Source organism: Platalea leucorodia, assembly GCF_965183815.1.
Source record: "Platalea leucorodia genome assembly, chromosome: Z".
NCBI classification, from domain to species: domain Eukaryota; kingdom Metazoa; phylum Chordata; class Aves; order Pelecaniformes; family Threskiornithidae; genus Platalea; species Platalea leucorodia.
Genome location: NC_138858.1, coordinates 5,007,549 through 5,034,018, shown reverse-complemented (window position 1 = coordinate 5,034,018; position 26,470 = coordinate 5,007,549). Strand labels below are relative to the sequence as shown.

Here is a 26,470-nt window from a genome sequence, read left to right as displayed (position 1 = left end):
TAAAACCAAATGTACACACAATTGCAAAATCGGGAGTTCAAATGCAAAAATTTTCTAGGAAAAATCTGTATTTTCCTTTCTTTTGTCTCCTGTGAAAATATATAGATTAGAAAATGGATGGGAACCATGGGCTTGGAAAACAGACAAATTATAAATCCCCCCACTTTAGATTAAACATTCTTGGATCAGTCACCAGTTTAATTGGATAAGGCTGAGATTAGTGGAAGGTTAAGGATCAGTTTTGCTAATCAGTATAATTAAAGAAATAATACTAGGAAAAGCATGCCCCTGGCATGGCATACTAGGAAGGAAAAGAAGGAATTTTTACAAGTGGAATTTTCCAGCAACAGCCCTGGTGCCTCAGCCATAAAGCAGCTATAAAACACATTGTAGTATATAGTTTTGGTGGAGGAAGATGTGATACTCTAAGAAAATCAGCCACTCTGACATTGCTGCACAAAGGATTTGCTACAGGTGAAGGCACTACTCATAGCACTATCCTGCACTGACTATGCTTTCATACCACATAGACATACCAAAGTGCAGGACAACCCACCAGTGTAGTTTTCAACTTTATAGAAAATCTTTGGATGGTCTCCTAAAAATAGACTTTTTTTTTTTTTTTTAAACAAATTAAATGAAGGGAAGTAAGGGTCACATCTCTATATTTGAACTTCCTTTTCTATTAAAGAGGCCATTCTAATAATTGCATGCTACCTTCCCTTTCCATATTCGCTGCTTATGAGCCACAGAAAGAGCAGGCTATTAAAAGAAATAGCAAAACTGGAAAACAGCTTCTAAGATACAGAGAGGGAAGTTACAAACTGATGTGAGCAGAAATAACCTCCCTGATCCCTTCCGGCACTGCCATTGCAAGTTGTGCTGGCGTTCACTCTCATGCACAGGGTGGGACATTCTGCTCTGCTGTCAGGTTATGTTCTGTGCATGTATTGCAGAGGTCGCAATATCTATAAAATGCCCTACGCATGCCCATCAAATGTGCAGGGCAAGACAATTACACATGTCTAGGAAAAAAGGACAGGGAAGAGCAGACACATCCCTAGATTTCAGGAAAAATTGTTCAGAACACCAGGAAGCTACAAATTTAACAGCCTATCATTAAGGATCTGTCCATAAAGCTCTTCTGCTTATACTGAAAAAAATCAGGATGGGAACATGACCTTGTACTGAACACCCTGCATAAGAATCCAACATGCGTGCCTCTGACCGCAGACATAGTGGGCAAACCCTCTGCGTTTTTCTTTCTCATCTCTAAAAGGAAGACGTATCAAACTCTTTTTCAATTTGCCTTGCCTGTCTTTATCCTTTAGATTTCTCTGTGGTCAGCCAACACTTGTCTCCTGCTGTGCTCTCTCTGACAGTAGTGCCTGGTTCTCACCAAACGCTGCCCTGCTAAGGCCTAGATACACCCCGTTTGACTTCAGAGACTCTTGTTGAAATGTCAGACTTTGTAGTCTGGTAGCTACAAACACATTATACAATTCAGGGGTGGGAGAGATTCAGGGAAAAAGAGACAGAAGTGCTTCAGTGAAATAATACAACCCTTTCTGAAATAGCTAGCTAAGTAGGAGCAGCTTATCTTTCTCTGCTGACCACAGAAGGGGCTGAGGGCAACTAGATCCCCACTTTAATGACAATCAACTTAGGTGGGACAAATCTGGGCTTTAAGTGTAGATCCGCAAATGGTTTACATCCACAATGAAACAGCTCCCAAGAGATACTGCATGGCTCTGGCAAACAGCCAGCTTAAGCCTAAATTCAAGATTAGATCCTCAAAATCCTTGCTAACCGTGCTTTATCCACAAAGTATCCAAAAGATCACATATTAATAAAACTAAATTTAGGTGTCTACATAGAATCATAGAACCATAGAATCATAGAATCATAGAATCGTCAAGGTTGGAAAAGACCCTTAAGATCATCGAGTCCAACCGTTAAGCTATCACTGCCAAGTCCATCTATACCATGTCTTCAAGCACCGTATCTATCTGTTCTTTAAATACCTCCAGGGATGGAGACTCAACCACTTCCCTGGGCAATGTTAGCATATATATGTGTATCAAGTGTCAAAGTCCTACTCTAGTCAATAGAGATCAAATCAATGCAATCCATAGGGTCCAGGCAGCAATTCAGCTGGCCAAATGTGGGGGTCAATTTTAGGGTGTGCTGAATCGCTCTCTAGACCCCTTGGACAATATTGACTAGAACTACATTGATCCTAACAAAAGCCTGGATGACTACTCATGCGCAAACACCAGCAAGCAGCTTTATCATCTTGGGAGATGACCCCACCCACATGCACAGCTCCTTGCTCTTGGACATGTCCAGAACCATCTGCATCCTGAGCCACTCATGACTGGCCAATATCCCTCTTGAATGAACTGCTCCTTCCACTTAACTGGCCTGAAGAATCTAATCCAGCAAGAAGCATGAGTATCTCAGAGCATGCTCACAGACCCACATACACAAGAGGAGGAAGAAGTGGTGTTCCTTTCTCTGTCCTGAACTGGTACCTGTATTCAGCACCGTACCACATAGACATATACTACCCTTATCTACCTTGCTATATGATCTAACTATCTCACATTATGTATTTGCTTAAAGAGAGACAGAAATCTCTACCCTACTGTGTCACGAGTACTGGAAGTCACAGAACCATAGAATCGTTAAGGTTGGAAAAGACCCTTAAGATCATCAAGTCCAACCGTTAAACCAGCACTGCCAAGTCCACTACTAAACCACGTCCCTAAGCATCACATCTACACATCCTTTAAATACCTCCAGGGATGGGGACTCAAACACTTCCTTGGGCAGCCTGTGCCAGGGCCTGACAGCCCTTTGGGTGAAGAAGTTTTTCCCAATATCCAACCCAAACCTGCCCTGGTGCAGCTTGAGGCCGTTCCCTCTCGTCCCATCGCTTGTTCCTGGGGAGAAGAGACCGACCCCCCCGGCTCCAGCCTCCTTTCAGGCCGTTGCAGAGAGCAATGAGGGCTCCCCTCAGCCTCCTCTTCTCCAGGCTGAGCCCCCCCAGCTCCCCCAGCCGCTCCTCCCCAGCCTTGGGCTCCAGCCCCTGCCCCAGCCTCGCTGCCCTGCTCTGGCCACGCTCCAGCCCCTCCGTGGCCGCCTTGGGGTGCGGGGCCCAGCGCTGAGCACAGCATTCGAGGGGCGGCCTCACCAGTGCCCAGCGCAGGGGCACCATCACCTCCCTGCTCCTGCTGGCCACACCGTTCCTGATACAAGCCAGGGTGCCATTGGTCCTCTTGGCCACCTGGGCACACTGCTGGCTCATGTTCAGCGGCTGTCGACCAGCACCCCCAGGCCCTTTCCCGCCGGGCAGCTCCCAGCCGCTCCTCCCCACGCCTGCAGCGGTGCCTGGGGTTGTTGTGCCCCCAGGGCAGGACCCGGCCCTGAGCCTTGTTGACCCTCACACAGTTGGCCTTGGTCTATTGATCCAGCCTGGCCAGATCCCTCTGTAGAGCCTTAAGTCCACTGAGAAATCATGAAACAGCTTAGTGGCCTAATTCTAGATGGTAGCTCAAGGAATGGGCAAAGTCTCTGAGGGACTTATGCCATATCTTCCTCAAAGCCTTCCTATTGGGTAGTCCAGGAAGCTCCCTGATCATCATGATGCTCTCCGGGTTCCCTGGTCATTCCAGTGAATCACAAGCAAAGCACTTGGAGGCTAAGATGTGGACCAGTGAGGATCCTAGCATTTCTGCCCTTCTGAGAACTGAGCTTTCATATGATAAATAGCACCACAATCTACGGAGTTAGATCTTATGGAGGAGAGCAGAATCCATCTAGTTTTGTTTCAGGTTGTGATTCTGAACCCTGGTTTCTCACCCAAGGAAAGAGAGAGAAACATGGAAAGTCACATTACTTTGGAGAAAGCAAGAACATAATTTGTAAGTGGAAAATGCCTATTCTCTAAATAAAACTGGAATTGCATCTTTATTACTCTTCAAAAAACAGAATGGAATTACACACTCAAAATATGACATTTTCTGGGGTTTAACTTTTCATGGGAGAAACAAACAAAGCATTGATTTGTTTGTGTTGAGATGCTAAAACACGAATAAGACTCTCAGCAAGCAGTCAAGGAGCATCTGTCTAAGGCCTCTTCACTGCTAGTCTACAGAAATGCTGTCACCTCATCTGCCAGCCCTAGTGAACCGGTCACTCATCTTATTAGCCATCCTAATGCTGAACACCTTTCGTGCAGGTAAAAAAGGTAGATGAGGTTTTGTTAGTGATGACAAACAGGCCACATAAGCAGTAGCTTGTGTTACATCTGTCTCCCCTGACCTGAACCTTTTCTCATCTGCAGAACAAGAAAATAAGAAAACTTCCTGTATCTGGAATTGATATATATTTTTCATTACACATTCCTGGCTCAAACCCATCTTCCCTTTGCTTTCTTGTTTTCCTCTGCTCACATGACAGAGAACATCTACAGTACGTGGCAGCATCTGACAGCAAATGCAGGATCCTCAGTAACCTCCTGCTGCCTGAAATGTCCTGCCTTTACTCTCAGCCAGAGAAAGATACAACCCTTTCCTATGTTCACGCACTCCCTGCATACAAAGCAGCAGTTTTCACCTGAATAGGAAGATCCAGAATGGTAACCCCCTCGACACATCTCTCCAAGTCACTTCAGCATAACCAAACAGATCGCTTATTTTCAACTTACCCTTATCTAAACTGCATAGGTGACTTAACCCTAACTGCACACAGAATATCTTCAAAATACAAACTCTCCCTCCCTGGAGAGAGAAATCCCACTTAACAGCAAGTGCTGTGCAGTGGTGGATTAGCAACAAGATGCACCTCTGCGTGTGACTTCCCTGCCAGGCACTGCGAGCAGCTAGCAAGCTTGCTATGTGTTATAAACCCAAGTTTTATCCAAGAGACAAGGAACACAGCAACAATTTGGAAGAAGTGCAAGTTCAAAAGAATTCCCCTAAGAAGATATTGAACTTCTGTCCTTCACTCCAGGAAACCCCTTCCCATTTTGGCCATCCCCCTATGAATGGCTCTTTCAGCCCTCGGTCGCTTTTCCATTTCCTGTTCCTGCTTTGCTCACAGTGTATTGTAGGTGATGGACATCATCACCAACCCCTCTGGGGAAGCGTTCTAGCTTCTCCAGCTCCACCAACCACTTCGACTTCACTAATCCCTAAATACCTTCAGCCGCAGGCCCCTCCAGTTGCTACGAGAGCTTGCTCTGGGCCTCTCCCTGCACCCACATTCCTACCACAGCAGTGTCCATCTATAGGCATCCACGAGCAGGACCCTTGCTGGAGTTCACTCAACTCCTGCTGCCCTCTGCAGCTCATTGGAAAGTGCATACCATTAATTTCTCTCCTGAAACACCTAAAGGCACAGGATTTCATCTCTGTGGGGTGGAGAATGATGAAAGATGTGTCACCTGGCAAGAGAGTTCACAGCACCAGAGACTTGCTCCATCCAGGTACAAGAGCAGTGGATCCAGAGGGCTAGGACAGCAACAAAACTGTTAGAGAGGCATTCAGTTAAGATTTCATGCAGGCAGATTACATACCATTTGATCACTCTTCATTAGGCAGGAATGGGGCGCAGAATGAAGCCCCCATCATCCAAGGGAAAATGGTCAGTGACCTGCTACACCACTTAAACACACACAAGTCTATGGGGCCAGATGGGATCCATCCAAGGGTACTGAGGGAGCTGGCGGAGGTGCTCACTAAGCCACTCTCCATCATCTGTCAGCAGTCTTGGCTAATCAGGGAGGTCCCAGGTGACTGGAAGTTAGCAAATGTGACGCCCCTCTACAAGAAGGGTCGGAAGGAGGATCCGGGGAGCTACAGGCCTGTCAGCCTGACCTCGGTGCTGGGGAAGGTCATGGAGCAGGTCATCCTGAGTGCCATCATGCAGCATGTACGGGACAACCGAGGGATCAGGCTCAGCCAGCACGGGTTTATGAAAGGGAGGTCCTGCTTCACTAACCTGGTCTCCTTCTGTGACAAGGTGACCCGCTTGGTGGATGAGGGGAAGGCTGTGGATGTTGTCTACTTGGACTTTAGTAAAGCCTTTGACACTGTCTCCCACAGCATTCTCCTGGAGAAGCTGGCTGCTCACTGCTTGGATAAGTGCACTCTGCGCTGGGTTAAAAACTGGCTGGAGGGCTGGGCCCAAAAAGTTCTGGTGAATGGAGTTAAATCCAGTTGGCAGCCGGTCACCAGTGGTGTTCCCCAGGGCTCAGTGCTGGGGCCGGTCCTGTTCAACATCTTCATCGATGATCTGGACGAGGGGATCGAGGGCACCCTCAGTCAGTTTGCAGGTGACACCAAGCTGGGTGGAAGTGTCGATCTGCTGGAGGGCAGGAGGCCCTGCAGAGGGCCCTGGCCAGGCCGGGTCGATGGGCCCAGGCCACGGGGTGAGGGGCAGCAAGGCTCAGGGCCGGGTCCTGCCCTGGGGGCACAGCAACCCCAGGCACCGCTGCAGGCGTGGGGAGGAGCGGCTGGGAGCTGCCCGGGGGAAAGGGCCTGGGGGTGCTGGTCGACAGCCGCTGGACATGAGCCAGCAGGGTGCCCAGGTGGCCAAGGGGGCTTGCATCAGGAATAGTATGGCCAGCAGGACGAGGGAGGGAATGGTGCCCCTGCGCTGGGCACTGGTGAGGCCGCCCCTCGAATGCTGTGCTCAGCGCTGGGCCCCGCACCCCAAGGCGGCCATGGAGGGGCTGGAGCGTGGCCAGAGCAGGGCAGCGAGGCTGGGGCAGGGGCTGGAGCACAAGGCTGGGGAGGAGCGGCTGGGGGAGCTGGGGGGGCTCAGCCTGGAGAAGAGGAGGCTGAGGGGAGCCCTCCTCGCTCTCTGCAACGGCCTGAAAGGAGGCTGGAGCCGGGGGGGTCGGTCTCTGCTCCCCAGGAACAAGCGCTGGGACGAGAGGGAACGGCCTCAAGCTGCGCCAGGGCAGGTTTGGGTTGGGTATTAGGAAAAACTTCTTCACTGAAAGGGTGGTCAAGCATTTGCACAGGCTGCCCCGGGCAGGGGTTAAGTCCCCATCCCTGGAGGTATTTAAAAGGCGGGTAGATGTGGTGCTCGAGGACATGGTTTAGTGGTGGGCTTGGCAGTGCTGGGTTAACGGTTGGACTCAATGATCTTAAAGGTCTTTTCCAACCTAAACAATTCTATGATCCACACAATACAGAAGTCGCTGTTTGATTACACTAGCTTAAACGGAAAAGACAAAAAATGGATTCAGGAAAGGGAGGATCCATGCAGCAGTGCAGTATCAGACCAGCCCACCCAAAACATAGGGAGATTTTACATAAGGGAGTGCGAGATTACATTTAGACAAAACATGAGTGATACAGCTTTGGGATGAATTTGCTACATTATAATTTTTTATTTTACTAAGCCAAAGCTGAAAGCTGATACAAAGCAGAGAGACAAGAACTAGGTTAGTTTCAAGAGGGCAAATGCCCGCTAACATACCAAATGATAGATGTTGTGAACTGAAAGTTGTGCTGGAGATTAAGAGCAGAATAGCAGGAACAGAGCAGAAAAGGAGATCTAACCTTATTCCTGAGATGTTTGCAGATGTGCTGAAAAGAAGCTGTCACAGAAATAAAGTTACACCGAATGCACTTGAGAAATGGACTCAGTTGGATTGACACATCCAGATTTTCTCCACTGAATACCAAAGTGGTTTTGTTTTGTTTTGTTTTCCTTTAGTACAGAAATGTTTTATATTTTGCCTGCAATGAAAATTCCAGAAGAAAAACTTTCTTCTCGTGGAAGCTGAAGTTGTCTCTCATCTTCAGCACTAACAAGCAGCAGGTGCCAAAGAAGGAATTACACAAGAGGAAGGCAGTATTCATAGCTTCAGCCTAAACTCTGCTGGGACCTTGTGGAACAGACCTTCACAGCACGTCAAACCACCCATCAAGTCAAACCACCCATCAGCTCTTTTCCAGTATAGCTGAAAACCACGGTTGTAAGCATTTCACTGCCTCCCAGGGTGGCAATTCTGCAAACAAGCAGGAATCCACAAGACTTGTATAGACCAGCCAGGCAAAACCAGTGCCTCCCTTCAAGCTAGAGCACATGGCAGGTCAAGGACTTTTGAAGCCTCCGATAGCAGAGGAGGAATGTCAGCAAGAATGCTGTGCAGGAAAGGCACATTGTCCTTACAACAATCCTTCTCCCAGAGGAGGCTGCTAACCTATATGTTGCAGATTTATGTAATAAAGCGAAGGAGGTAACAGAGGCCCCGCTTGGGATGTGACCAATAATCACACCGGCGAGTTTTGCACGTTCATTTGTTCCATTGTCCTTTCAAAGAATGATGACTATTTGTAAGACTTGCAGAAACCTGTGCTTTTAGATGAAGCTGTGAGCAAGCAATGAAAGAAATGCACCCAAACAGCTCTGACTTCAGACACGTGCTTCTCAAATACACGTAGCCAGATTTCTCCTGATCATGGAAGACGTAGCCACACACCAGTGCTGGAGAAGACAGCTGCTTTCAGACATGTCATGAAGCCATCCAGGATTTAAGTTCTTCTGGGAACCCATCCAAAAACATTCAAAGGATAACTGAGAATCCTTTATATACTCAGAGAAAAATGGCCAAAGGCCTGATTATTCAAAATAATGAAGCCTGACAGGCAAATAAGTGATTGCACCTCAGAGGATGCACATGTCTGTTCTTCCTTCCCTTACTAAATCGTAGACTAATCTTTCTACAATATGATTATCTGTAACAAAGTAATACCTTTTGCCTACCAGGACTTGTCTCTGTTTCACTAACATGGGCTAGATCAAACCCCTCCATATGACACAGTCACCTGCAGTCTACTCCATGAAAGCCTACCTGTGGATGGCCTTAGTCACTCAGCTCCCTAACAGAAAGAGAAACCTCCTTTCCACTCTTACTGCTGGAAACTACAACATGGGCAATCTAGGGACACAAATTTTCAACTCTTTAGGTACTTAAGGACATGGCTGCAACAAGGTACAGTGATTTTCAAACACACCAAGATAAGCTCACACCCAACCCAACGGACTGTGGAAACCCCAGGAAGAGTTTGCCTTCAGAGACTGCAGAGCCTCTCTAGTTAACGTAGCTAAGGTCTCTGAAGACGTCACGTGCGAAGCAGAGATTTGTGAGAAACCTGCTTGTCCCGCCTGCCAAGAAGTGCCGTAACTACTCGTTCCATTCATCACATCCACTCCTAACCAGCACATTCCCCTCCCCACCTGCTTTACCTGATTCCCAGCTTTAGACTACCAGTATTTTATTTACCCTGCAGCATGACCAAATTCATCTTGCTGATGCCCTGGCTCCATCCCACTGTGCTTTAAGGCAATCTCTTTGCAAAACAGACCATAACCAAAGGTCACAACCCATAAAGGGGGTTCAAGATTGGAGAGGAGAAAAAGGACTGGGTGGAAACATCCACCGCATGGAAGGACCATCCTCCCCTCATCCCCCACGCTCTGCTGTTCTCTGACGCTGTAGCATTGTCTTTGCCGAACCCCAAGTTGCATCTCTTCTTCACCCCACTTTCCCACCACACTTCCTCAGCTTCCCTCACTTTGCCACCTCTGTGTCAAGCAGCTTTCTTCCTCTGGTGCAACTTCATTTTCTAATCTTGTCTGGACAGGAACACTGAGCTTTCAACAAGGTCCTGCCGGTGAGTCAACAGCCACTTGCACACATGGATCTGAGCAGGGTGTATTAAGTGATGTAAATTGATCTATTGTTTTCTTCAACCCCGTGTGTGGTGAGAACTGATAAGAACAATGTACTCCCCATAACGCTTCTCCTCCAGTTATCAGCCTCTGATCTTAATCCCAGGAGTCAATGTCATAATCTATCACTGTTAATGAATGTGAGCTCCCCTAGGCAGGGGCCTTATCTCACTTGTTATCTAAAGGGCCATACGAGATTATGGAAACAGTGCAATTAAGTAAAGGTTACATTGGCCTGAAAGTATTAGCACTGACTCTTTGGGAACACTTCCACGTTATCGGAGACCAGAGGAAGCAAAAGTAAATGCCTTAATGTGCTACAACTCACATGTCTCTTCCTGGCACTTCCATCGCTGGGACCTTCTGACCCAGCAGATCCCAGTACCAACAACAGAGAAAGAGAAACTGCCAGCTTTGGGCACCAACCAACACAGACACACGCAAGTGTTGTGGTTTGAAGGCAGGACTGAGCATGCTGGAGACGTACTCAAAACAGTTTGCCGTTTATTGCCACTAAATGTTCCATTTACTACCAGAAATGTTTTCTGAGGTGAAGGTAAAGAATAAACACACAGGTAGTAATACTTTATCAGTATGTCCTGTTTAGCTCCGTTGCCTGCATCAATCAAAATATCACACCCATTGAGCAAACTGAACTCTAGAAGAACAACCCCAGGTAAGATAAAACAGTAACACAATCCCATCTTCAACTTGTCTTATGGAACTCCAGCCATAGAGAGCAAAAATGATTCCTTCTCCTGGCTCCTCCAGGGGCAGGTCGCTCCATCAGGGCAAAGAAAGTTGCTGCCTTCATCTCACCCAATTCCTGTCCCAGCTAGAAAGGAGCTGATCTTGCACTGACAGGCTGTGCCAAGAATTCAAGTAAAGGTCTCTTTCAACAGTACCTACGCTGCCTGCCTTTCATACAGCTCATGAGCTACCTACAAAAATTATTTGTAGTGGTCCCCTTAAAGGCAGAAGTGTCTACAATGCCCTTAAAACACACTTGCTTCTGCCTGTGACTGAGCTGCAGATTTAACTGTGATGTAGACAATCCTGGGACAATCAGGTCAAGGCTGTCAAAGAATATTGCCTCCTGACAAAGTTCATTGGAAAGAGTGATCACTCAGCCTTGCCTCATTTATTACCTCAACAGCTTGGCTTCACGTCTGCAGCTCACCTTTCCTCCCAACGCTTGCCCAGTGTGGCTGGGCTGAGGCTGTAGGCACTGTGCCTTCCCTCACTCCTTCCTACCACATATGGTATCTCAATACCAATCCAAGTTTTGGAATTCATTTCAGAAGGAAATAGATTAAAACAATCTGTGTTATACCAGAAGTTATACACCAGGTCAGATGAGATGGTGCAGTGGTCTCCTCTGGCCATTCAACCCACTCTTGAAAGCCATCACTTTCAAACACATCTTGGGTTATATTTAAGAGCAAGCGTGATGGTGAGATACCCATACAGGATGGAAAACCTGTGGTTGACACTTACAGGTGGGTGAGCTGAGGAGCAGTCAAAGCACATCTGGAGCTGTACAGTGGCAGATAATGCCAAGAGGAGAAATTCAGCTGAAGTTTGTCAGTGAGCAAGGGGAAATGGCTGAACCATCCAGGCCTTAATCACATTTCAGATACATGACAGCTTGAGGCACTACAGTTAAAAAAAAACCACACAGAAAAAAGAAAAAAACATCAATGACATCTTCACGGTTATATTTTGCATTTCAATAAAGAAAACGCTATAGACTATCAGACATTAGGAAGGACAACGGACAATAGAATGGTGTGTTTCTAAGAGAAGATGCCATACTAAACTTCAGTCCAGAGAAGCTGGGTGCAGGGTCTTTGGCAAGGTAGACTGTGAGTAAAAACAAGAGGCAGAGAGGTATTCTGCAGAGGCACATCCTAGAGATGCGTTTCTATCCATTGTTGCAGGTCTAAGTGCTTTTGAATCTGCTGAGTCTGAGAAGTGAGACAGCAAGAGGCGGTGGTGGCCAGAGCTCAGACCATGCATCAGCCCCATTGCTTCACTGGCCAAGAGTGTTCTGTCAAGGAAAAGTTCAGGACCAGCTTCAGATATCATGTGGACTGATGGATGTAACCAGCCCTCTCTCCTTCCCAAGCTGCAGCGTAAGGGAGAAGGGCAATGAAATCCACAGCTAAAGGAGCATAAATCTCTGAAATCACCAGCTGTGCTCATTCAGCAGCGAAAGACAGAGCACGTAAATCATCACAGGCTCACTTTCAGTAGGAAGGGTGGGCAGGGACTTCTTTCTGGTGGCATTTCAAGTGCCTTTAATCAGACACGTCATTCGGATTAGGCTACAGGACAGGATTAGTGTCTCTGTTTTGCTAGCTGGCTCACCCCCTTGCTCAGGCTAATCCCAGCGTCAGACCTTCAGTGTTTATTTGGATGACGGGATGACCAGGGTAGGGGAGGACAGACAGGGGTTGGTAAGCCCTCTTTGGTCAGAGGAGTGTCGGGTTCAGTCCTAAAACTTTCTATTGCTATCATTAAGCAAGTTCATTTATATCCCTTGCGAGTCAAAGGTCTCTTAGGGTTGCCATTCTGAATGGCCACATCAGGCATTTCAGGGCAAAGCAGTGATGAAATCAGATGTATCTACACTGTTGGCTAAGCTTGAGACCAAGCCCAGTGCTGAGATGAGACAACCCTACTGTAAACTCGGCAAATAAAAGGTTAGCTTATCCTGAGCTCTAGTGCTGCCTGGAGAAGGTTAGCATGATCACGGCCCCAGGCTCATTTTCTCAATGATTTTGACCTACCTTGGTATGGGCAAAGTTGAGCATACCACACCCCTGCCTGTCCACAGATGTCCCAAACCCAGTTCTTCCTCCTCATAGCAGAGGCTTTGTACAGCAGCAGTGGGGACAGAAACACATAGGTCTGGGAGATCAGACCTCTTCATCTCAATACATGGATGTGACTGCAGAAGTCAACAGACAAGTTACTAGAGACGACGCTTCCCCTTTCTGCTTTCATCCATGATGCTCTGCCCATAATAAGATGCAAGCTATGTTTTTCATACAGTAACTTCCCACTAGGCAAAACATACCCAAATATGCAGTAACTTTCTTTAGCTGACATTCACCAGAGGCAGCAAGGGCTCACCAGCACCCCGGTTGCTGCCCTGTCAATTTTCTCCTGCAGCTTTGGTGATGGAACAGCCCAACACCTCGCAGCAATGATATGGCAGGCAGGAGAGTTTCCCAGGTCAGGAGCCGTCCACCCCTCCCACTTTCCTTGCACTGTAGGTATACCTGTTGATATTTTTTTTCCCTCCAGCTCAGTGAGGATGAAGTGGTCCACAGTGGACATTGGCAGCCCACAGCAGCTCCCCAAGAAGCTCAGCACAACTCAGCTTTCTCCTGCTCAGCTGGCAGAGACCAGGCAGAGAGAAAATTCCTCTGGCCTCCCAGCTTCACCTCCCAGCTACTTCACAGACCCAATCCCTTCAGGGAAAACTGCCAGATTTGACAAAACATAAGGCTTTTGCGTCAAACGTGCAGATTGGCACACTCGAAGGCCTAGGGGCAGGACTTACACATGCCGCTGAAGTAATTGAAGTAGAAAACCTTGGAGTCGGAATTAAGACCCAAAGGAAGGGAGAGGGAACAACCAGCTCTGCTCTGGTCCGTGAATAAGCAGGTGCATTATCAGCACAGGTACAGCCACACAGAAAAGCTCATTGTGAAGGTCCTCAGCAACAAGCATGGGACCAGGAGGCACGAGCTCTGCTGTGCCCATCTCCAGCTACGTGTTGCAACCTGGGTGGCATCACCACCCCCCAGGACCAGACAGATGCTCAGATTGAAGCACTTTAACAGGGCAGTCAGTGGAGAAGTGCACGAGGTGGCATGGAGCAGCTTCTGACAAGTTCAAAGGGCTCAGCTAACAAGTTGTCTGCCAACACACGTGGTGCAACACCGAATGGAGGGCACATCTGCTATGAAGTCATCCTGGCGTGTTTCTGGGTCACCCTGCGAGTTTTGTCAACCACCCACCACAAAACACTGTGGGAATTTTTCAGGGAGTTACGAGAGGTGGACACTCTACAAGAGGCTAGCCTCTACATGAACTCGGCCAACTAAGAAAGGCTAAAAGGAGCTGGGAAATGCTGCTGGTCCAGTAAAACATTCGCATTGGCAAGATACCACCACTGACCACCTCAATCAGTTTATTTCAACATCATTCTCCCCTCCTTCTGTGCTTTCTCTATCAGATTGCGCCTTTAAATTGCAACCCGTATGGTATGGTATGTAACTCCTTACAGTGCCACTAACACATAGTTACTGTAGTCAAAGCAACACCCTGACTCACCTTTCTCAATGCCTCATGTGGCCATGACCTGGGTTCAGGGCAAACAGAGGAAGCAAAGTCCAGGGAGCAAAGGCTGGTGTTGGCACTTGCTGAAGACAGTTTGATTTAGTCAGTACCATCTTCCAAAGGTAACCTTCAAAACCCAGCACTGCTATTCATAGGACCAGATGCAGCCATAACGGTGATGGGAACATGAGACACTCTCCTTCAGCTGCCAAAAAGCACGGCCATACTGTTGGCAGGATGGGTAGATGTCTCCCTGTCCTTGGCTGAAGATTTGCCACTGGCCTACATTCAATTGCTACTTACTTGTATTTACAGGTTCCCCTAGTTTTTACTTGCAGGTTCTTTTTATTTAAATGGGTTCATCCATTTTCTGAGTGGGAAAACCCACAAATTTCCATTATTTTCTGTTTTTCCAGACTCCATATATTTTCATAGCACAAGAAAGCACCAGAAACTGCGGTGTCTCTGGGACCAGGCCTGTGAGTGTTACTTCTGTACAAGCACTGAGGGAAGATATTAGTAAAGGAGCGTAACAATCGCTGTCATTACCTATAACCCTTAAAAAAGATTTACCAGGAAGAAAACCAGAATTTGACGGATATGGAAAGCATCCTGGTTTTGGTGTTGGACCAGAAGCAGCCCTTCTTACAGAAATCACAGATACAATTTAACCACAGAACTGGAAAAAAAGGTCACAGATAACAGAGTCTGAGGATCATATAGCCATGGATGCTTTTGTTTACAAAATTTTTTGTCTGATTCAAATAGTTTGCAAACATTTTCAGCTATACATTTTCAACTCTGCATTTTCAAATGTCAAAATGCTGCTTTGCAAATAGCTATCTCATGGTCTGAAAATAAAATCAGCTTAGAGATAAAACCTGAAGGATTCATACTTCTGCATTGATTTACCAGACATTTGTCTAGGAAATGATGGAGTAAAACATTAGAGAGGTAGAGGTTCATACTAACTGTTAACTGAAGCTATTCTTTACATTGATCATTTATGCTTCACTGTAACAACATGTTTTAAACATAGATTTCACTTTAATCTTTTATTTCAACCCACTAAGACCTGCTGGGCCAAGAAGGGTGAAATGCTCAGAGACAGTCACAACACCAAAAATTTTACATCACAAATAGATAAAATCAAACAGTATATGGAGGAAAACGGGAAAGGTACACAGAAAAGACATATAACACAGATGGGGTAAGGATACAGGTCTCTTATTCACTGTTTCCACCACCAATACCCTCAGGTTTCTCTGCTGGCAATGGCATGTATTACTTTTTACAGCTATTAAGGACAGTTTCCAAAGTATTTAGAGCACTGGGTCCCGATCCTCCACGCTCTGGCAGGACACGCATATGGGTTGAGCAGGGCTCTAAGTCATTAGCTGAAATAATACCACCCTCTGCTGAGTAGCAACAGGTCCAAGCCACCGTAAATAATAGCTAGGTACTCTCAGAGCCCCCTTGAAAAAGTCTAGGAAAACACAAATCCCTCCCTTCACAGACACTGGGAGAGTAACTCTAACTGTGACCAGAACAAAGAAAGGTTCAGAAAGCAGCAAACACACTTAATAACACCAAATCTCCAAGTCCCTCTTCTGGGAGCTTTTGCACAGCAAGTTAAGAAGGGAACATATGCGGAGAGTTTAAGAAGAGGTGGGGAACAAAGGGGAGCCCCAGCATCTCTGCTGGGGAAAGGCGCTGACTCTTGGCACAGTGCAAGTGGCAGCAGCTACTAAGCAGCAGCATCTTATATTGGCTCTGGGAGCCCTCCAGTGGCTGAGCACCCAGCAATCGTGTGGGTGCTGCTGTCCTCATCCCCAAACAGGAGAGAGGCAGCAGCACCCTCCAGCAGCATAGCTGCCAAGATGAGAAGAGGGGGTCAGACATCAGCCCTTCCTCCAGTCTGAAGCAAAAGCAGCAAACCTCAAGCCTAGCCGTGGTGGGGAATATACGCTCCAAGGCTAAATTTCACAACGGGATCGCTGTATGGGAGATGATGTGGAGGGGAGCATGGTCAGCACTCCACAAGCCCAGAGCTCTGCAGATTAGCAAACTGCAGAGCAAGTTTGCTAAATCTAAACCCAGAAGGAAAGAACAAGCATTTGCACAAGGATTCTGGGCAAAAGCTGGAGCTCTGATTATTTTAAATGCAGGTTAACAACAAGGAGAAGAACGACTTGCAATTTGTCAGGGTCATGGGAGTCCAGACGGAGCAGGGTACCAGAGGACTCCAGAGTGCTCTTCCACCACTGAACCTTGGCACAAGTGCTCAGCTGATTTTGAAAGAAGAGGGTGGATTTTTTACACCTAGGGATGATAACAACCAGTGAGCCCAAGGGGTAAAACACAGTTTGCTTGCAGGCCCCGGCTTCAGAAGGATGAACTACCTCAAGCCAGAAAAGCAAGGGTCCCACTTGCCACCTCCTTAGGCAGATTGCAAGGACTTCCTCCAGATTGGTGGGCTGATAGCACTTGAAAGCCGTCCCCTCTTGCACCATCTCACACATGGAGTGGGTGTTTGCAGCCCCAGCCTGCAGTACCCTTCTTTTAGATGGAAAATGATAATACTCTGATTCCCCCTGTTGGGTTTTTCACATGACTGACCACAAAACTATTAATATCTGAATCCAGAGCTGGTTCAGCTAGACAACTCATTCCCTCCAAGGAGAGGAAAACCACAACTTCTTCCATCCCTGGAAAAACCTTTTGTGACTGCAAGACCAGCAGCTCAGACGTAGTAGAGACGATTCTGGTTTGCTGATACACCTCAGTGGAGAACGTCAACCAGCATGGGAGAGTTCGGTTTGTTTCTTCTGTGCCTCCTTCACATCTCCAGGAAGGGTGAGTTCCGAGCTTGCTATGAATCCCTGTATGATCAGGGCTTTTCTTCTTGCTCAGGTCAAAGTGCCAGGGGAGTTGCTTGGTACAATAAACTCTCCAAGAACTGCACCATCCATCATGTTGCCTAAAAAGATGCTGAAATTCCAGGTGCATGTGAGAATACTAGAAAAACTCAAAGGCTTGATTCTGCAATTGTCAGAGAGGTCTTTGGCTTGTTCTTTTTTTTTTTTTTTCTTCGTTTTTTGCTTTTTTAACTTATGCAGAGAGTTCATCTTCATCTAACTTTTCCCCTGCCTTGTCAGCTGGATGCAGCATTTCCATCACCACCCAGAAGCGCTCTTTCGCATTCCTAGGAGTTATTATGCAACAACGCAATTTGCTCCAGCTCCACTGAGCAGTTAAGCTCACCTTTAACTTGAAGTACGCACTTAAGTTCCATTAAACTTAATGGGATTTGCTTAGATATACTGTCAAACAGTGTTTGCTAGAGCAAGGCTACTGTCTGTAATGGTCTCCAGCTCTTGATCTAATTATAGTCTTCATCACCTTTCCACTGACAACTAGCAGATACACTGACCTGACAGCTCCTTTCAGGCGTTCCCTCATGTAAGGTGTGTAGGCTATTTGCCTATGACCTTCTCTGTTTCTTGTGAGAGCTTCAATCGCAGGAACAAATGGAGGCTGGATATTAGCAAGAAGAAGACGTGCAAGACGTACAATGCTGAAGCTTTAAGGTTAAGGTTAAATTATACACAAGATGCTGACAACTCGCTTCACTCACAACCTAGGCAAACTGCGTTTCCATAGAAATGGGTGGAGCTGGTGACATTAGAAGCACTACTTTTTAATAGTATTTCTCATGTGGAAGGCAAGAAGATGTTTAAAGTGCTAAAACGAATGTTCTTTGCTTAGGATTTTTTAAAAAAATGCAAACCAAAAAGGTGACAGAGAAAAGCAAATCAGGTACTCAAAAGCATGTTATCTGCAGTTCTCCAAAAGTAAGGGTTACAGTGAGATGCTGTAAAACAAACAAAATAACATGAAATAAACTAGAAAGCAATAGCATTTTTTGTTTTCACTGCCAGGTCCTTGTGTTCAAAGTCCATGAGCTTCCTGGAGCTCCTGTGGCCATGTAGCCTTGTATATTAGATTACCTAGGCTGCAAAAGGTACTCATATAGTTGTAATGAATGACAAGGCAGCCCGACATGAAATCTCAGTAACCAAAATACAGATAAATAACTTAATTGCAGAGAACTTGTCCTATGTTGGCCTTTGTCCATTGTGCAGGGCACAATAGATTAATACAAGCTGCATCACCACTGAGGTATTTGTCAAATATTATGGAAAACAGATATATGAACAAGCAACAAATCTTATCTTCAAGTTTACACGGTTAACCCAACAGACGAGTGCCCACAGACCACAGTGAAGTCAGCTAGACCAGGGACGGGTGGCAGTTATTTACTGGACGCCTTTACATTTTTCACAGTTATTCTCAGTTATTGAGGGGAAAGCTCCTGATTTAATGAAGCCATCAAGTGAGTTTTATAAGACAGGAACATAGCCACAGACGTTTCTGTAGCCATCTGCTGCTACAGCTGTTGCAACTAGCAAGACAGTGGATAGATACACATATCTATATGGAAAGCACTGCCTACAGGTTTGTTGATGCTGTTGGTTCCTGGGGAAGGGAAACAGATGAGACTGAGCTTTCTCTATATACTTACAAGGTGGGGAGCATCCACTCAGGTGAAGGCTGTTTTCATCACTGGACAGACATGATCAGAGTCTGGCAGCAACGAGGTTCAGCTCCCCAGACTGCGCCAGGATTTAGTGTGACCAAATCTGGCCAAGAAAGCAAAATCGCAACTGTTTGTGGCATCTCAGCTGGAAAACTCAGGGTTTCCCCCACCATGACACCAGGACAAGGCCTGTCTGGGAAGACAGTGGCAGCTAGAGTCGAGTCCATGTAGTGACAACTCGCTTTGCTAACAGTGAGGTGCTTTACTGTCAAGGTCATCCTCCTTTCTATGACAGGAGCTGGTATAGGGAACTTGCCGGTTCTCACCAGTCCTTATGTGATGAGTATCTCCAAGTCTTTATTCAGATCCTGTCGCATCTTACGAATAAGACGCTCCTTTGTGATGATAGCAGCACTGATCATTAGAAGCATCAGCTGTTACTACCTTCCCCAGGGGTAATGCAGCCACCAACCCATCAGTGTAACAAATACTACAGCATACATAGGAGTGTGTGTGTGCATGCACTCGGATACAGTGCTGCTACAATGCTTATTGCTTACTGCATTTCAGTGCCTAAAGCCGTGGATCTCTGAATACATGCAAAACTTTTATTTTTAGCTTTTTTCTTTGTTTTGTTTGTTTTTTGTTTGTTTGTTTTTTTTTTTTTTTTTTTAATAAAAAGAAGTCTGTTCCTCCAAGCACATAAATGTTAACTGCAAAAGACTGCGTTAAACAGCTTAAGGTGCTATTGTTCACTTTACAACCAAGAGGCCTGCTTAGGAATTAAATAACTTTCAACATGAGCTAGTCAGTCCCCTGAGCTCTGCTGCAGACTGGTACCATATCTAGCCACCATAACTGGGGCATGTAATCATCTGCAAGTCCTCAGCAAGGAGGAGAGCAGAGGGCCCACCAAAGGAACACAGCATCCATTTTCTGAGCAACAACACAGCAGGTGCAGGAAGGATGCCCAATTTCCCTCTTAAACACTCCAGAAAAATCAGTCTTGATCATCTTTTTGCTTCTAGGTGTGCAGTCCAATGGCTGGTCCGTTCATGTCCCGTCTGATGTTACTGGTGAACTTGGGAAGATGGTTATCCTGCCCTGTACTTTCACGCACCCCTACAAAACATTTGACCGGACCCTCACTGCCATTTGGCGAATCAAAGAACCTTACAACGGCACGATAGTTTTCAAGTGCATTAGCCAGAGCACCAGCGAGCTCTGTAAGACTGCCATCAGCTATAAAAACAAGTACAAACTTCTTGGCAATCCTCGGCACAAGGACCTTTCCATCAGGATTGACAATCTGACCTGGAGCGACAGCGAGAGATACTTCTGCCGGGTAGAGCTGTCCGGAGATATCCACGACAAGTATGAAAGCAGAAATGGGATAAAGCTGCATTTGATTGGTAAGAGGGCAGGAGAGCCAAAGCAAACCCCAAAGCAAAGCCACCCCATAGGGAAGCGAGAGCCACAAGATGTGGAAGCTGATGAGATGGTAACAGACGTTGACCTGAGATGGTCTTCCAAAGGGCTGGCTTTTCCAGCTCTGGGAGTAATTTATAACATTTGGGCAGGGAATACACATTGCCTTCTGCAGTCTTCCAGTATGAGGTGATGTGCACAACGCAGTGAAGGGAATAGGGACAAAACTGGTGAGGAAACAGCCAGGCTCCAGCTGCCAGGGTAAGAACCAGCCAAGTCCTGGGCATCCACCCACATTGCAGGGGGGTTGTACTAGATGACCTTAGAGATCCCTTCCAACCCAAACCATGCTGGGATTCTGTGATGCCACTTTGTCCCTGCAGCACAGGATCTGTGCAGGCAGCAGAGAGGCAAGCTGGGGCCAGCAGCCCATGGAGGAGGGTAAAAGATGTCCTTGTTATCATGATTTAAACTGGAGAGCCTGGCTGCTGAGTACGTGTTAGCAAATGTAAGCACAAAGCAGGCCTGGATGGTAACAGGGGTTTGAGAAGACAAGGTACCCAGCATTCATGTGCCATAGGTCCAAACTCCTCTGGAGCAGGAAAGGTTAAGTACAAACAGCTTGAAAACCAGCTCTGATCAACAAATGTCAGACTTGGGGAGCTGGCAGTCTCCATTAACACCTGAAGCTCCTTGGGCTCACCTGACCATTGAGCTACACCCAGATTAGAGGACACAAGGAGGAGCTTCACCTCCTCTTGAAGGTTCTTACTGTATCCAGCTTGGGCTGAAACACTGTTCTGAATCCTAAGCAAAAAAACCCTGAGCTCTTACCCATATCTGACTGAAAGCAGCATCTCCAGCTGCCATGGTCACAGTTAGCTAAGCACACCCGATCCTGTCCCTCTGGAGAGCACATGGTCTCAGACTCCTCCAGTCTTTGCTAAGGGATCACTTAGAAACCACAGGGGCAACAGCCACAAGGCAAAGCATCTTTGAGGCAACACTAGACAACAGTCGCACAAGGTGCAAAGTCCATCCACGGCGTGGGCATCTGCATGGAAGTGACATTTGGATCCCCAAGTAAGCTCGGGACCCATTGCGATAACTGTTGGATGGCTGTACACAGGGCGGTGCTCCTTTTTGCAGAGCCTGTAGTCTAAACAGACACAGGGAAGGAGGGAAACACAGAGAGGGGAACCACACAGCAGCCAAAATCTGAGTCTCAAAGTCGCACACTGCCCATCAGCTCCCACTGAAGCCCACACGCTGCTCATAGTACAGAAACCCAACGCAACAGCCCACCGCTGCAGCAGGGCTCGTTTGCTCTGTCAGCTGAATAATATGGCTGAAAAAATACCTTCTTTTAGAGCTGCTGAGTACAGCAGAGACACAGCAAAGCAATCAGGGGCAAGTCCCCAGCACAAACCACACAGCCCCGGCTGTGCCCCTCCATGCCCCGGGCTGTGACGTGCTTTGTTCAGACCCAGCGTTTAGTTATAAGGAGACCCTGTTCGGGACAGAGCTAATCCCATCTCCCTGGGTGCGGCTGAAGATCAAGGGAACACTAGTGCAGAGGTGCTGCATGTTGGACGATTTTGCTTGTGAAGTGAAACTGCCGTATGCCTGCTGTGCACAGCGGGTGTCCAGACAGGGCCCGAGGATGAGCTCAGCTACTTCTTGGGAAGTTCTGCATAGTCAAGGCTCTCCTTCACTTGGAGCAGCTCCTAAACACCCACACACACACACACACACACAGCATGACCAGGGTAGGATGGCAGCAAAATCTGTCTCTCGGGGGCTGCCTGGATTTTAACACCAGAGGAACGATAACATAAGCAGATATGGTACCCAGGCTGCACCCTGTTTTGGGAGTGGGCCCCGACAGTATGAATGGGAGGGGTTAAATAATGTTTAAAAGGTTAATTTAAGCACCAAAACACACAGACACATGGCAACTAACACAGCTAGCTTTCTTACAGATCAGTCTTCCAGCCTCAAACCTGCATTACATAGACAAGGAAGAAGACCTGCTGTGGGAGGTTGCAAGCTATGCATTTGCTGTCCAGCCTGACAAAAAATGAGATAAATATTGAGCTCCTATTTTTCCTCCATGAGGGTACTCATTTAGTTCCCTTCAGTTCCCACAATGCCTTTAGGAACAAAATGCATGAAAGGGGTCAACAGGTCCAGCAGGAGAGGACCGATGGGTAAGACGAGCTTGGTCATATCAGCCACACTTCCTTAGCAGACTAGACCAAAGACAGGTTCAACAGTGCGTCTCAACATTTTACATCCCCCAAATTATCTTTGCCACTGTTCATTCAGTCACACAGTCCCATATGTTATAAATACAGGATACAAAATTAATTGCCATCTTGTATTGGTGTGCTACCCCAAAGCAACCAGGAACCTACACCAGCTGTTGGGTGGTCACTACAGGGTTGGAGAAAAACATCAAAAATAGGTGGTAGCAAGGAGTGTAAATATTCCTTGTCAATAATTTGCAAAATCTGGAAAGTCTCAGGCACTGAGCAAAGGGCTCATGCAAATGGATCTCTCTGTGTGTGCTCTGGAGGTCAGAGACCAAGGGAACAGCCATGAGACGCTGGCAGGAAAGCACCATGGTTGCCTTGTCCTGGACCATGTGGAGATGCAGCCAGTCCAAAAAAGGGACCAGCTGTACCTGTGTCTGTATCGCGGATGGCACTGGGCTGCGATTCATAATGGAACTGCAGAAAGCAACCCGTCTTCATGGATGATTGCCCTCCTGCAGCACAGTGCCTCTGCCTCCTGCCACCAGGGAAGGTCACAACAGCTGAAGCTGACCAAAGCTCAGAAAACTGCGTAAGGCATTACGGGGATAAAACACAAATAGAGTACACATCCTCGCACACAGGTTTTGCTGGGTTAATCCCTTTGCTCCTCTATTCAACGTAGGCAGGGTGGGGAAATCCAGGGAAAGAAAGTGCTGAAAAAAACAAGGAAGGGGAGGTTTGATCCCTACATTACTCTGTTATAACATGCTGAGGGTCCACCAAGACGAAGCACTCGTGCCAGGTGTTTTGTGTTAGACCTGCCTTTGAAACCTGATGCACTTTCCCTCCCCTGTTGTGACTTCTGCAGCTGCCCCCAGGATCATTAACATCACCGTCAGCTCCAACGGGGATCGCACCTTCCAGGCACGCTGCACCGCCGAGGGGGAGCCAGCACCCGCTCTGACCTGGACCGGACCACCCTACAGCAACCTCACCTCCATCACCAGCATGAACCACCGCGTCACCAAGGAGCTCCAGTACCTGACCCACGATGGAAAATACACCTGTACTGCTGTCAACAGCCATGGGAGAGCAGAGGGGGCTGTATACTTCTATAAATTCAAAGCATCCAACAGCTCCTTCTTCCTGATCCTGATCTTTGTACCACTGGGAATCAAAGTGCTCATTTTGCTGGTGATACTGGGCTTCACCATTTTCTCGAGAGGAGGTACGTATCACTGTTAACCTTCAGTGGTTTTCCTCCATCAGACTGGTAACCAGTGATGGGATGCAGGAGATAAAGTCAGGCAGGAGGGACTGGGTTTGTTTTGAGATTTTTAAATTATTTTTCCACCCTAGGAGAAGGGCATTTCTAATGGAAAAATCTAAGAACAAGTAAGAGGGACCTCCTGCCTGACTGGTCACAGCCTGCAGACAGGAGGTCTCCTTCAGAAAGGGACCTTTGAAAAGACAGAAGGAGCAGGAGTTTCCCTGTGCCCAAGGAGAAATGCTAATAACCACCCTCCAGTGCAGCTTCCCAACAGCTCTAGGTCAGTCCTGGCTCCCCAGCTCACTCCAACCACATTGCTAACCCACGTCTTCTTTCCCACTTCACAGGTGCCTCCTCTGCCCCATCCAGCCTGGCCCGGTAAGGACATTCTGCCTTCTACTCATGTTATCCAACAGGAGGGTGGAGATGGCTAAGGAGAGAAATGCAACGTGTCCTTGGTCTTGGCAACAACCTTGCAGCCTGAGAGCAGGCTCCTGGGACAAGGACAGGGTTGGGCTGATGGCCCGCCAAGCCGGTGTGAGGGACCAAGGCTTGGGCACCGCTGGGAGGAGGCTCTGGCTTGGGTACAGCTGAGAAGAGACCCCACTGATGTGAGGACAAGGGACTGAGGCAGCAGATTGCAGAGACTGTGGCACACGGATGCTGCAGCAGCAAGGGGCTAGCAGAAGTTTAGGTGGGCCACAGGCCCAAAGCGTGGTAGGAAGCCACATTGAACTAGCAAAAGAACAACCCACCCAAGGGGCAAGTGAGGGGAACAGGCTGGAAAGGCACCTGTGGCAGGCTGATGAACGAACAAGAGAGGGAAACTCTCTGCAACAGCAATCCTTCTCCACCCCAGTCTCTAATGGAGCAGAAAAAGGGCCCACATTGAAGCTGATGAGCTCTGCCAAGTGTGGAAGAAGGTATGGAGATGCCGAAGAGCCCACCTCAGAGCCAGTTCAGGTGTGGCAGGGCCTGATTCTTTGGCTGGTACCCGTATGACACTCCCACAGTACCCTTGGCACTTCCCATCAGCCAGCACAAGACCATTCTTGGACACTCCTGACAGCTGTGGTGGCCAAGCTAGAAAGGGATGGGGGAAAAAAACCCAACCCAAAACAAACTAAAAACCAAAACCAACCCTTAGGCTGAACCTAAAGAAGCTGTACCTGAGGTCAGTATAATTATATCTGCCTGGGGCTGCTCCCTTCCAACCTGAGTTATCTTTACATGATGTTTCTTTCCCCCACCTTATCCAAAAAAGATGACCATTTCAGCATGACAGTCAAGAGTACAGCATCAGGACACAGCCAGAGGCAACGGGGGAATTTAATCCAATTAAATTTATAATAGTTATTTGCTAAAGCATAGTCCTTGCAGATTTAACAGTGTCTAAACCATACTGCACCCTTGATAATATTTGTATAGATACACACATTGACGAAAGCTTAAAAAACAAGATCCTCCATGCTCTACATGAGAAGATCCATCTCAGGAGAGGTTTGCACAATCTCCTGAGGCTCTGAGCAGCAGGACAGCAGTAGGAGTTTATGCTAATGGTGTAGATCAGTCGGGATGCTTTAAGATGTAAAACATTAGATGCAACTCAGACACTTAAAAACTACCTGCGGCAGAGGGCAGGATCCATATCAGACAGTATTGCAGACACTGACTCTGACTCTCCTTAACTACTAGTTGAAGCTACTTATAAAGTTTAGAGGAGCCAGAAATGTGTCTTCACCTTCATTCGCTTCTTCCACTGCCAGGCCACAGCTGCAAGACTCCACCTACGAGAACTTCGACCGCAGACACGGCGGCAGCCAGACTTTGCCAACAGAAAGAACAGCATCGAGACGCAGCTGAGGACCTGGGCGGTCTCATCCGCACTCGCTTGCACGGTCTGAAGTCCTGTCTGCTCTGTACAAGGGTGCCTTTTCCCAGTGAACATAAGACTGATGTTGACTGATGCACAGAAGGTCAAACAGGCCTTGTAAGTGCATGTTTTCCGTCCCTGTTGCTGCTTACAAGAATGAGAAGCCTTTAAAGGGAAGAGAAGACAGAAAAGAGAAAACAAAAAGGGATGGAGCTGGAAGAGGAGAAGAGGATCTACATAGGATGTCAGTTCTAACCAACCTGTGTGGTTTTAGCCCGTATCAGATAGTGTTTAGCAAGCAGATAACAGGCTACCATTTTCTCACATCTTTTTGCTTTGGCATTTTGAAAAATGTTACTTCAAAAAAGCAGTTTTCACCACTCCACTTGTCAAACCACATGCAGCTTCCTAGAGCCAGCAAGTGAAGCATTTTAATGTTTCAAATACCAGCTGTGAAAAAATGCTACTGGAATTTCTGCAGGGTATTATTATTATTATTGTTGTTGTTATTATTATTATTGTTATTGTTGTTATTATTATTATTATTATTCCTTAACTTCCAAAAGAGTTTATTTAAGAGTTTAAAGGAAATCTTAACTTTCAAGAGGAGTCCAAGCAAAAAGGAAAAGAGGTTTTCCAAAAGCTGGTACAGCTGAAAGCAAGGCATTCAAAGGGTGGTCTGTATTGTAACTCTACTGCAGCTCCTAGTGCTCATGCGCACACACAAGCAGAATCTCAAGAGCTTTGCGATAAATACGCTGTGAAAATGTTCCAATAAACCAAATTGGCTTTTTTCTTTTTTTTAAAAAAAAGAAAGTTATTTTTAAACAATTTCCATCTCTGTGTTACTTAAAAAAATTCTTTTAAGGCCTGACTGCTCATCTCTTAAATTCTTCTGAGATTAAGTCACTACTACAGAGTTGCTGGCCATC

The 26,470-nt window shown here is 47.0% G+C and overlaps 3 protein-coding genes across 3 annotated transcripts in view; 2 read left to right on the top strand and 1 right to left on the bottom strand.

The window, feature by feature from the left end:
* The window catches only part of SLC14A2 (solute carrier family 14 member 2), a gene marked incomplete at both ends in the record, with an annotated part of 58,638 nt that extends 42,184 nt beyond the window's left edge, over positions 1–16,454 (top strand). The window contains one exon of the mRNA XM_082335372.1: positions 16,278–16,454. Within this exon, the coding sequence (XP_082191498.1) occupies positions 16,278–16,454 (177 nt within the window). The remainder of the gene's footprint in view (positions 1–16,277) is intronic.
* Positions 11,268–26,470, bottom strand: part of EPG5 (ectopic P-granules 5 autophagy tethering factor) — a 77,728-nt gene continuing 62,525 nt past the window's right edge. Inside the window, exon 45 of the transcript XR_014230710.1 lies at positions 11,268–11,412. The gene's annotated coding sequence lies outside the window, so the exon portion shown is untranslated. The remainder of the gene's footprint in view (positions 11,413–26,470) is intronic.
* On the top strand, positions 16,914–25,705 carry SIGLEC15 (sialic acid binding Ig like lectin 15; the record flags this gene model as incomplete). The annotated part of the gene is made up of 5 exons (XM_082335371.1): positions 16,914–16,965; positions 19,651–20,121; positions 23,264–23,623; positions 24,525–24,661; positions 25,361–25,705. The coding sequence occupies 5 exons, from the start codon at positions 16,914–16,916 to the stop codon at positions 25,526–25,528; spliced, it is 1,188 nt and encodes a 395-aa protein (XP_082191497.1). The 3' UTR covers positions 25,529–25,705.